This window comes from Ptychodera flava, unplaced genomic scaffold (genome assembly GCF_041260155.1).
Source record: "Ptychodera flava strain L36383 unplaced genomic scaffold, AS_Pfla_20210202 Scaffold_29__1_contigs__length_4469600_pilon, whole genome shotgun sequence".
NCBI classification, from domain to species: domain Eukaryota; kingdom Metazoa; phylum Hemichordata; class Enteropneusta; family Ptychoderidae; genus Ptychodera; species Ptychodera flava.
Genome location: NW_027248351.1, coordinates 510212 through 522805, shown reverse-complemented (window position 1 = coordinate 522805; position 12594 = coordinate 510212). Strand labels below are relative to the sequence as shown.

General features: G+C 35.9%; 1 protein-coding gene across 1 annotated transcript; it reads right to left on the bottom strand.

Annotated features, from left to right (window-relative positions):
* Positions 1–208: 208 nt before the first annotated feature.
* LOC139127186 (uncharacterized) lies at positions 209–5712 on the bottom strand. Its single transcript, XM_070693109.1, has 4 exons — positions 5670–5712; positions 4316–4538; positions 1195–3273; positions 209–336 (listed from the first exon to the last, which is right to left on the bottom strand). Exons 2-3 carry the CDS (start codon positions 4360–4362, stop codon positions 2463–2465), a joined length of 858 nt encoding a protein of 285 aa, XP_070549210.1. The 5' UTR covers positions 4363–4538; positions 5670–5712; the 3' UTR covers positions 209–336; positions 1195–2462.
* Positions 5713–12594: the final 6882 nt, after the last annotated feature.

The window sequence follows — 12594 nt, the reverse complement described above, 5'->3', positions numbered from 1 at the left end:
TAACAATTTTGTTATTTTTTGTGACACACGAAATAGGTTACTTTAAATCAATGTGGAAATGTCTCAAACATCAAAATAAATAATTGGAGATCTGTAAAATATTTAGGAGTTTGCAATACTACATTTCACATTTTCCCATGATTTGGACATGTAAATTTAGAAAGTGTGGTGTGTTTCCTCAAACAAATAAAGTATTACATACCTTTATCTTCTTCCTTATCCTTGTTATCTGGTGATGGTGGTTTATTTTGGTTGATTTGGGTGGTGGCATTTCCTGTTCTTCTCATCTTGCATTTCCTTCTCCATTATTTCTCTGTTCTGTTATTCTCAGAGAACCTGCACATCAAAGTTAAAGTCATAAGAAAATGATTTCGGAAACGATACTTTACAAAACATTAAATTTTACAATAATGTAACCTATTGAAATACATTTTCACTTATTCTAATTTTGATAATTTAATATTTTTTTCTATTCTTTGAACTTATTCAATGCAATTTTGATCTCTTACTTTCCAACGATGTCGAAATTTCTAAAATAAGCTCCATGGATCAACCAAAAGCTCTTTAGGATAATTGAGTTGAAAGAACATAATCAGACGTGCAGAATGGTGAGTAATTCTGCTGGTGGACAGATTTGTCCATTAGGCTGTCTGAAGCCAAATTAACATCCATTGCTTTGATGACTGTGTGTGCAATGTTAGGTAGCAAGAATTCCATGAAATTTACAGTGTCGAGGGGGTATGGTCAGAAAATTGCTACTAAAAGTTTACATACATGCATTGAACATCCATTTTTAGATAGTTGAGATTCAGCCATTGATCGATTCAATTGCAGACGCTTTAATTCACTAGTTGATAGGTTGTGTATGTTATTATAAGTGTCTTATCAATCAAGAATTTTACTGACATATTGGAGAGCTACTATAGAGTAAGGTTTGGGTGGCCATTATTAATAGATGTCAAATCAAGAGTTATAACTTCATTTCTCCTGACGGCTGGCTTGCTGAACAGCAAATGACCCAGTTCTACAGTCATGAGAAGTACATGTCATAGGTCCCACTTTAGCAACAGTGAAGTTTTATACAGGCCACATATTTTACATACCAATGAGTGTCTGCATACTATACGGTAAACTATATGCTGTATGAGAGAATATTCTGTAAACTATTAAACTCAGTAAAAGTCAGGACATTACCTTTTTCATCTGAATTTCCAGTTGTTTCCCTCCTGTAAGTAACGAAGTGCAGTTGCCGAGTATTTCTGTAACAGTTTTGCTCTTTGTTAATGCATCCGCCAGTTTCTCTGCTTGCTGAAATGCTTTTTTGCTGTCCTTAAGCCTTTTGGCTATTTTATTTGGCATTGTGTCTTCGGCATTCAAAGACAGTATTCCTTGAGTTCATTAAAGTGTGTTGTGATCAAATCAGCAATATGTGAATCCTCTTGGACTGTTGTTGGTAGACCAGCTACCATTGCTTCTAAGCCTTCAAAACTGTAGTCAATGTAGCATGATGGCGGGAGGCAGAGGTGAGACTGTTGAATGGACCGTAACAGTGTCGGTGCCGAAAATGCCGGGTAGACATTAAGATTGACATGGCTTTGTTTCATTTGCTCTTTAAGTGACTCCCCTTCATCCTTAATAGCCTGTTTTGAAATGCCATGTAACTTCCATTCAAAAGGCTTTTGGTGAACCATCTTAAGATTGCTTGCAGCAGTGCCAATTGGAGTTGCTATTGACTTACATTGCTGCCACGCTTTTTGTGTATTAAATGTCCATATGTCAATACACCACACGCATCAACATTTTTCTTATTCACTGAGTTATTGAATATGACTCGAGGCTTTGGAAAATCTCAACGTGAGGAATATCAGACAGTTTTTTTCCCTTATATTCAGCTCTGTAGGCATTTTCAAAGTATTTATAGATAAGAGGACCCACAGAAAACAGTATATCAGCTTCACTTGCCATATCCAGCATTGCATCTTCTAATGTAGGTGCATCAAAGTTGTTATCATTGTTCTCTATGAGACAGTTTGGTTCTTGAAATGCATGGTTGATTAAGACTAACTTTGCTTCAGAAACACCTTCTTGCGTATATCTATAGCAGCCCACCCAGTCTTTGGGGCATATCCAACCACGTATTTGATGTTGTCCAATTTACCAAGATCTGGATAATGGCTTTCATGGTTCAGCAACCATTGCAGGTTTGGAGAATCACTGACTCCACTCTTTCTCTGTGCATGTATCAATGTTACGTGGCACTTATCAGCATCTTCTGTTTGTTCATCTGTAATTTCTATTGCTAACACAGTGGAATATGCTATAAGGGGTTCTCCTGCCATAATCTTCCTGGCACAGAAATCCTGGATAACAGTTCTGTGATATGCAGTCAGGCCACAGCCATTTTGTCCCAGATATCAAAAGCAAACAGCACTCCGGGAAGTGTCACATGGTGGAGCTTAGCTTTAGGGAAGAGATTTCGATGGACGAAAGTTGCTGCATCCCTTGTTCTCGAACTCAAGCTGATCACATGCTTGATATTTTGTGTTTTCCAAGGGTTGGATAACGAATTTCATGGTGAACAAGCCATGTTTCACCAGGGGGATCTTTAATAGCACCACTATTGATTTTTTAGCTTGCATCAAAGTCACACCAACACTCTCTGCATTTAGCTTTTGATCTTCACTGATTTCAGTATCAAAGACTGTACAGTAGAGTCTAGCTATTATTTCAGAGTTCAGTGTGTTTTCCCTGATATATTTGATGATCAGTTGAGTTGTAAGAGCTGTTGTGCTTTCAGGATCTGTAACCCAGCTTGTGTGTATAAGCAGTGTTGAAGCAGGTGAGTCTGGAACAGATATTTGGTGAAGCTGAGCTTGAGGGAAAAGACTTTCATGTATGGCAGCTGCTGCATTCTTTGTCTTGGGAGAAAAGCTGACAACATGTTTTACATTTTGTAAATCCTTTAGTTTGTTGTAGTATGTGTAATGGTTGAACAGCCAGTTTACTACTGGTGGGTCTTCATCAGGATCAGCCCATTTACTTCTTGTAGCTGGGATTAAAGTGACACCAACACTCTCTGCATCTTTCTTCTGGCCTTCACTGACTTCAACATCAAGGACAGTACAGTAGAGTTTAGAAAATTCATTGGACTTCAGTGTGTTTTCATAGAAATCTTTGACCAGTATTGTAGTTGGTTGTGATGTCAGGTCATCTGATGCTGTATTCCATGATGTCGATACAAGCAGTGCTTCAGAAGATGGGTTTGCCATTTTGCTGCATGAATAAAAAGTATACTGAAGTAAGCATCCTACTATATTTGGAATTTTGTATCATGTTGGTGTTTGGAAAACAGTAATATAAGTGTATTTACAAAACACTAGGGATACTGGGAAACATGAAGGATCAGAGACCATACCAATTAAAATATAAGATGTGCGAGAATATAACTCACAGTATTTTAACCTAATTGTTATACACTATTTTGGCCAAATTTCACTAGAACAGTCAAAGGCATAACATTTTCAGAATAATTATTGCCATGTACTGTCTCATGTGATTGCTTGCGGTCCAGGAATATGCATGTTTAGCAAAATCCTTCTAAATTGTACTGACAAACTTGAACATGTGCAAATGTTGTAGTTTTTAATCAGTAGAATTACTTCACACAAATCCGCAGGTGTTTGGTTAGCCATTGTTCACAGTGTCACTTTGAATCATTTGATGTGTATTTTTTTTTAAATCTGTCAAATACTGTCATGCTTTCCCAGTCTTTACATAAAGTATTGGTCAAATGTCAATTGCAGCCAATGACACTCCTCAGTTACTATTAGTAGATTTTGTTGAATTCCACCTTCACGAACAATGGAAATTACTGTATGATGAAACTCCATAGGATACAGATGTTCAAACTTTCTAATGAATAATTGGATAATGAATGCAACATATCTTTCTGAATATGCTGGAATGTAATACTCTGGGAGTAGGCTTTATAGTAATGACTGGTGGCAATAAAATTAGAATGGGAATTATAATGACTTTCTTGTCAATAAAACGGGAATAATAGAATCTCACATCCCCAAGGACCTGGGATCAGATTTCTCACACGAGTTGGGGATATTTTGTCTCACACGAGCCGCAGGCGAGTGTGAGACAAAATATCCCCAACTCGTGTGAGAAATCTGATCCCAGGTCCTTGGTGTGTGAGATTCTTTTTCTCACATGACCACAAAATGCGTTAAATTCATATTGGACACGTACAATATTATCAAAAATCGTGACAACTCTGTCGTCTGCCACTGTACTTTGACCTGCTTACTTTGTAGTTCTAGTCCGTGTGTTACTCGTCGTGCCATTGGATAACATTTTGCGCGTGGAACAAAACAGACTGTTTATTATCCAATCAGAGCTCGTGTGGGACGGTTTCTGAGAGTATGGGATCGATTTTTCCCACACTGTCAATGCCGCACTCCCAGCGGCCAGGAATGTGAGAAATTGTCTTTCTTTCACTCTCTATCACAGTAACATTGTTTTCAAACATGCTGGAATGTAATAATAATAATAATAATAATACAGTACATTTGTAATACGTCTAATCACTGAACAGAGCTCTAGGCACAATTGTGACAAAAATACAATATAAAAGAGGAAATGTTGAAACACCGGAACTGGAGACTTGGTAAACGAAAAAGGTTAAACTACTGTTTAAAGAGATAAGTCTTGAGGGGAACGACGGAAAGAAAGGGTAGAGCTGGAGTGGCGAAGGTCAGAAGGAAGTTTGTTCCATAAAACAGGGCCAATGAAAGAGAAAGATCTATAAGATGTAATGCAGTGCTTTAATCATAATCCTATAGTTCCAAATGTCATAATGCCATCAATGTTTAGTTTTCATTATATTACACGTTTTGTTTTTATCATACCAGTAGTACAGCTTTGATATGTTTAACAGCCGCTGTCTCACAAAATATCAACCATTTCAATATTATGTTGAATGTACTATTATATTGAATAGTCTAAAATAATTTACCTGTACGGTGATCACACTTTCATAATATATTTCTGCTGTAAGAGGATTGTGATTTTGAGTTCAGTCATTTCTTTGTTTTAGTCAACAGGTGATGTGAGATGCAGATCTGCTCACCAGTGTTGGCTTAACTGTAATAAAGTTGAGAAGGCCAGTTATTTATTGTCCACAACTTACCAGTATATCATACACAGTAACAACCTGTTTTTACTGTAATTTAAACAGCAGGGAGAGAGGTTATGTCTCCACTGTTACCCTTGGACGAGGCTACCTCATGGCCCTCATCACTACTTGCTATAAATGGTAGAGCAGACAGTTTACATCCTGAGCAATTTTTTCTTTTTTACCCAGAACTTTGCAAGCTTTGTATTTCTCTTCCAGTCGTTGGCGCGAGTTGGCTACATTTCAGTCTACTGCAATAAAGTTTACCTTTACCCCCGACCATGATGATATTTCAATTGTGTTGTATTCAGCGGGGTTTAAATGTATACTAGTATATTACCCTTTGAGGTGTAAAACTATTATTAAATAATAAGTCTTGATGGGCTCTAATAATGAAGTGAATTGATTGACTTTTACTGGAGCAATTGCCTGCGGCTATTTTGTACATGTACATGTAACATTTGATATCAAAATAATTTTATCATACCTTCATAGCAGCCTGGCTGTCCCATTTAAGATGTGACATCAAAGCCTTCATGTAGTACACGTCTAGGTTGCACTATTGAGGATGAAAGTACAAGAGTTCAACAACAAAGTAATAAGACACAAAGTTTGAGTGTGGTTGAGAATTGTTACAGCATTCTGTATTGCTAATGTCACATGATTTTCAACTATTGGCCAGTGTTTTCATATTCAGGCAGGCCAGGTTTGAAGGTCAAACATTTCTTACAAGGTGTCTTTCAAAAGCTCTCACAGAATGCTTGAGAATCAAGAATTTGCTTTTGACATTTTAGTATTACTTGTGGTATGTCTTTTAGAGTCACATTGTTGGAGATACTGAAATAGTACATGTTTTTCATAACTTGAGATTTTTCAGAATTACAAATGAATCCAATTTGTTACAATTACAAACACAAAACAATAGATCATTCACTGCCATTTAGGGTGCATGAATTCTACTTGTAGACATCAAAAAATTCAGATTTTCATAATTTGATCCTTGAACTATTGATTAATAAAAGACAGAGAGAATTTATATTCGAAGGAACATTATTTGAAATATTTTTATTTGTACATATCTTGAACTATTGAAATTTGTTGGAAATTTAAATAAAAGAATAAAATTATGAATAATCAAAATCCTAAATTTCTCTTTGTAGGTAGAGTACTTCTTGAAGTCTTACTGTTAAAAATGTAGATTGTAATTCTGTGCGGAACCAAAATTTAAGCTTTGTTATCAAGGAGAAGTTTGTTAATATTTATCTTTATGGCCCTGATATGGATTTGCAGACTAAGGTTGGGCTCAGAAGGGCAAAGGCGTGCAAGGGCCTGTTGTGTTGAGATTCGCAAACCCCGTTTTAGGCTGTTAAGGTTTTATCATATACCTTATGGAATGATATATAATGCAATTAAAATATTATTCAAAGATTCTGAGATAGAAAACATGCAAAATCAAACAATTATTGATATTTTTTGTAAATATTTCGGAGTGATGGCTAATCCAATCACTTATGAGGAACGACATGCTGTAAATTATCATAAATTTCATTACATGCAATTATCACATAACACCAGATTTTAGATGCAATCATCAGCAAAAAATTTCATTGAAAGAAATATTGAGCCTTTTAAGTTTGGAAAGGGGTACGGTTGATGGCTCAGCTTATATATTACATCATCGTACTTGATCTGATATATATTGAGTTCACCTTCAAATCTCTCAAAAACACAGATATCATCGATAGCCCACTTAATTAACACCGGACTTTAATACAAAACGCTGAGCAATATCACCTGAATTAGATCTTCAATATCGCCTGTACGATCAGAATGACGAGATGTAAGAATCTCGCTGGCTTTGTGATGATGAATGGAATGTTTGCTGATTGCAACATGCGTAGCTTAGAGGTATTTTTGCAGATGGGAGAAGAATAAATTGGCCTCAGTATATTGTGCCAGGAATGTAAATAATAACATATCATAGCTTGGTCCAGCTTTGCTGTCATAGCTTTGCTGATTCTTTCACATGTTTTAAGACACACACCTGGTGATAATCGCAGCCAGATAGAACAAGCTTAGTAGATTAAATTGTTACATTGGTAATACACCTGTAGAGAATACTACATGTATTTATCATATACCTACATTCACGTGCCTGTGTAAAGCTTTGGGAGAAAGCGCCCTCAGATCCGTGCATTTTTTTACGTATCACACCCCGGCCCGGTGCCCAAATATAAGCAATTGCATGCATTTCTGAACTATCTCGATTCTGGTTACTACACACGTTGCTATCCACAAATGTTCCATTCGTACACAAAGCCAGTGCTCAGATTGTAGTTGCGCGTAGCGACAGTGGAGCCATGCAGGTGACACTGGCTTTTATTTCTAAATTCTAGTGAAATCCTGTGTATACTAAGTGCGTGCTTGTTCAGTAAAGTTCCAATTATTGATAACTTGGTCTGTGATAAGCAATCTCCTTTCATAGAAATTAACAGAAATCTGGTAATTCATCATGACGGGTCACTCCCATCTAAAAAAACAGAGCAAAAAAAATACCGGACTCATGGGCCAGAAAGACGGGTATTTTCATCCAATTAAAATTGTTGGCCATATAAGCTGTTTACAATGTATGCGATTAGAGATAGCGATAAGTGATTGTGTAGGGCAAAGCTCAACACTTTACTCCTACAGACAATCATTTGCCCTTGTTGTTGACTCAGTGTTATGTAATATCTGATAGAACAACTTAAGATTGCATATTATCAGTGCAGAAAGGGGACTAAAAATGCTCTGTTTTTTAAATGCAAGTGTCCTGTAATATGTATTCAGTTAATCTCATATCAGTCAAACACAATGATCATATCTTCTCCCAAACATAGATAATTCAGAATGCTTGATTGTCATCAGTCATCAAACAAATAATACAATCAAATTGAAATAAGATGTGAACAGATAGATGAGGTCAAAGGTTACCTGAGGTCATGATTGCCATTATGGTAGCAAATATATCGCTTGGTGTCTGCTTAGCTTGCCCTTTTAGCTCACATTTGGTATATCAATGTGAGGTTATCCTATAAGTTGAAGTTGGTGGCGTCTGTATGCATCTATGTATGTATGTATGTATGTACCATATGTATGTGTGTATGTGTGTATGTATAGTATGTCCGTCAACATCGAAACTCACAAACCACTGCACTTTTCAACCTGGTATTTGGTGTGTTGATGCATCCTGGCCTACCGTATAGATGGGGTTTTGTTCAAATGAAGTTTGCATTGCCAAAATCATGCAAATGAGCTTACAATAGGTGAAAATAGTCACAAATTAATAACTCAAGAACCACTGTTTTGATTGCTTTGGAAATTTGTGTGCTTGTACCGTAGGTGAACTTTATACAGTTTTATGAATGAATTATGAATTATCCTGGATCCAAATTTCTCATCAGTTCTTGTATATCTTACATAGAAAAGTTGCAAAAATTGGTCTGCAATGAAAAAATTTACCTGAGCTTTGTTTTCTGGATCAAATTTTACTACAAATTGATACCAAATATGACAAAATTATGTTCACAGCCTTTGGAACTGTCTCATAACATATCCTGGGTTGGTGAGTGTCATTTAAGGTCACAAACTGAGAAAGTTACCTAAAATATACAAATTTGAGGGTTTCCAAACACTTTGAGCAGAAAATTTATCTAATAACATCTCTCGGGACCCTCCGTTCAGGCTGTTTTGAACCAAATTACAAAGCTATCAAATAAGTAATTTTGAGAACCTGTTTTCTTGATCAAAAATGACAATATTGTCTTAAAAATACAAACTTGTGTATTTCATGACAATTTCCACATATCTAACTACTGTCATCTCTGTACATCTGTGTACCAAATATAAAAGCTGCCTGTCCAGGGGTTTTCAAAAGAAAATACTGTTTACGATTTTTTGACCAAAAATGACAAAATTGCTCCAAAATAGTAATTTTCCCAATTTTGTCATAATTTCAACAAATTAGAAGAGTAACACCCTCGCAAAGATCAAACCAAAATTTGAGAGCGATTGGGCTGGCGGTTTCAGAGAAGAATAATTTTTATTTAAAATGAGAAAAATATCCCAAAAATTCTGCAAAAATACAAAATTCAAGATATCTAACAATATTCATAAATCTACCATCGAGAACAATAGAATTTAGCGTGCGCTAAAAAAGCCGTACGGAACTCCCGCCCGTTCCGTAACATGTACGGTTTCAAGGCGTTTCCCCATTCTCTGCGGCTGTATCTGCGCGTTCACTGTAGAACGGTTTCAAGGGACCCTTCGACGAGTGCCAGAACATGTCTCTCGCGCGCTCTGTAGTACGTATGTGTGTAGTGCACACTCCAAAACTTGCAGAAGCGCGTCCGAGGTAGCGTTCCACACTGGCGCGATAAAATCGGGCGCGTTAAACGGTCACTACTCCGACATTTTGATGCCCCGATCAGGAATGTAAGATGTATAATAATAAGGTTATTACGAAAATACCGCAAAGGATGCACTCGGACATTGGCGCCGCGCATCGCCCTCCGCTTCACGTCAGGCGATACGCTGCGCCAATGTCCTCTTGCATCCTTTGCCGTATTTTCGTAATAACCTCATAATATTCATAATTCATCCATAAACTGATTTTGATCAACCTTCGGAACCTGTATACAAAATATCAAAGCTATCAGATTGGTAATTTTTTGATAAAAAAAAAATTTGACCAAAAATTCAGAAAATTGCCCAAAAATTACAAATCTGAAAATTCAGTTCAATTTGTATAAACTTGACTGAGGTCATCTGGAGGAACATGTACCGTATACAAACTTTCAAAGCAATCAGATGAGTGGTTTCAGAGAAAAAGATTTTTTGACTAAAAACTGAAAACAAGCGACCTAGCGGCCGATATAGCTCCGCTGTGTTTATGTAGAGAATAACTATTTTTGACACTTGTTGGTGAATAAGGTGGAAATCTTTGATAGCTCATTTCAATGGCCAGAAAAAAGAGGCTAAAATAGCTGCAAAAATATACAATTGAAGATTTCATCATAATTTGAATTTTTACATCGGATCATTCCAAAGAACACGTCCACTAAAGCTATCTGACAAGTAGTTTTTAGAGAATAAAATTTTCTGACCAAAAATGGCAATAATTGTCCCCAAAAATAAAAATTGCAGATTTCACCATAATTTCAGTATATCACATATTACAATAATCCCTTGGAACCTGTATACCAAATATCAAAGCTATCCACTTGCAGTTTTTTGAAACAAATTTTTTTAACAGAATTGGCAACAAATTGCCCCAAAAATACAAAATTGCAGATTTCATCATAATGTCAAAATATCAAATTTAGTTAATCTGTAGGAACCTGCATATCGAATTTCAAAGCTATCAGACCAGTACTTTTTGAGAAACACATTTTTCGACCAAAAATGGCAAAAATTACCCAAAAATAACAAATTGCAGATTTCATCATAATTTCAATAAATATTATTAAGTTCATCTGTAGGAAACTGTATACCAAATTACAAAGCTATCAGATGAGTAGTTTTGGAAATACACATTTTTTGACCAAAAATGGCAAAAATTGCCCCAAAAACACAAAATTACAGATTTCATCAGAAATTCAATATATATTACTTAGTTCATCTATACAAACCTGTATACCAAATTTCAAAGTATCAGACCAGTACTTTTTGAGAAAAACATTTTTTGACCAAAAAATGGCAAAAATTGCCTTAAAAATGCAAATTTGCATATTTCTGCACAATTTGAACAAATCTGAAATAGATCATCCCTAGGGACATATGTACCAAATATCAAAGCTATCTGACTGGTAGTTTTGAAGAAGAAGATTTTTAAAGATTTTTTTACCAAAAACGACAAAAATTGCCTTGAAAATACAATATGCAAATTTCGCCATGATTTGAACAATACCCTAAGTAAACTGCACATCAAATTTCAAAGCAATCGGACGAGCGGTTTCAGAGAAGATGATTTTTTTACCAAAAACAGGAAAAATTGCCCCAAAAATACAATTATGCAAATTTCACCACAATTTGAACAAACTTGAGTGAGGTCACTCCTATGAACCTCCATACCAAATTTCAAAGAAATCTGACTTGCGGTTTCAGAGAAGAAGACCATTGTTGACGGACGGACGGACGGACGGACGACGACGGACAATCAGCCTATCAGATAAGCTCCGCGTCTCTGACAGCGGAGCTAAAAAACACCCCAAAAATACCGTAATAACATGCAAATTCCATCCGACTTACTTTATAATACCTAAAGGAACCTGCATGCCAAGTTTCACCCTATCTGATCAACGGTTACAGAGTTTGAGCAATTTGCAGGGTTTTCCTTTTTTTCACCTTATTTGCATATTTTTGACACTGACAAGTTCATTAGAACAAATTCACATCTCCACCCCTAGGTGCACCTGTACAGCAAATACTAAGACAGTAGGTGCTGCGGTTTATGGGTTTTTGACGTGGACAGACAAACATACAAACATACATAGGTACATGCATATACATACATACAGACATGCAAATGGATGCAAATGAACTGATTCAGCTTATACGATAACCTCACGTTGGTATACCAAATGTGAGCTAAAAATGATATTCTGATTACTAACTTATTTGCATATCCAATGAATTTGTGCAATAGATATAAATTTATACCTAAATATAATTATGCTGATATTTTGGTTGCTATAATTTGCTCATAATTTTCTAATATGCATATTTAATGATTGTCACAAATAAATTTTTCAAGGCCGGCTACACTTTAAGTTGTGCTCAAATATGGATAAGAGTAACATATCAAAATCAGCTCATTTCCGTATTAAAGCCCCAATAGCTGCAAATGTTTAATTAAGCGATCTCAAAACATCCTCAGTTTTCCATGAGTATTCTTTGAAGAAGACCCATTAAAGACTGCAAAAGTGTATAACACTGCCATTGTGTCAAAAGTGGCATGTAAATCCAAAGATTTAACATCATTTTTGATTTTCCGCTATTTTCAAAAAACTAATCATATGACAGAAAAAATAAAGATTACAACAACAAAATGTTGATCATCGTGTGTGTTGTGCTTTCAAGTAAATGGTATCATGCTTGTTTCTGGTATGATCACGATGTGTTTATGCAGGAAATACTGTGTTTTGTATTTTCCCAAGAGGGCGCCATTTTATGTGTGCCGCACCCGTTTATTATTCAGCCTGTTAAAACATGTAAGCGTGATCCAAATCCGCGAACAGTAATACTTCAATACATGTCCTTCAGTAAGCACATTTAAATGAACCAACTGTGGTTTGAATATAAAATCATGAAAATAATGCATAAAATTAGCAGCTATTGGGGCTTTAAATGTATTAGTTCATTATGCTATGTAT

Coding starts and splice junctions, on each gene's coding strand:
- LOC139127186 (XM_070693109.1), bottom strand. CDS start 4,362: ATGTTATCCAATGGCACGACGAGTAACACACGGACTAGAACTACAAA. Junction 3,274..4,315: donor ACACGGACTAGAACTACAAA/GTAAGCAGGTCA, acceptor TTATTCATGCAG/CAAAATGGCAAACCCATCTT.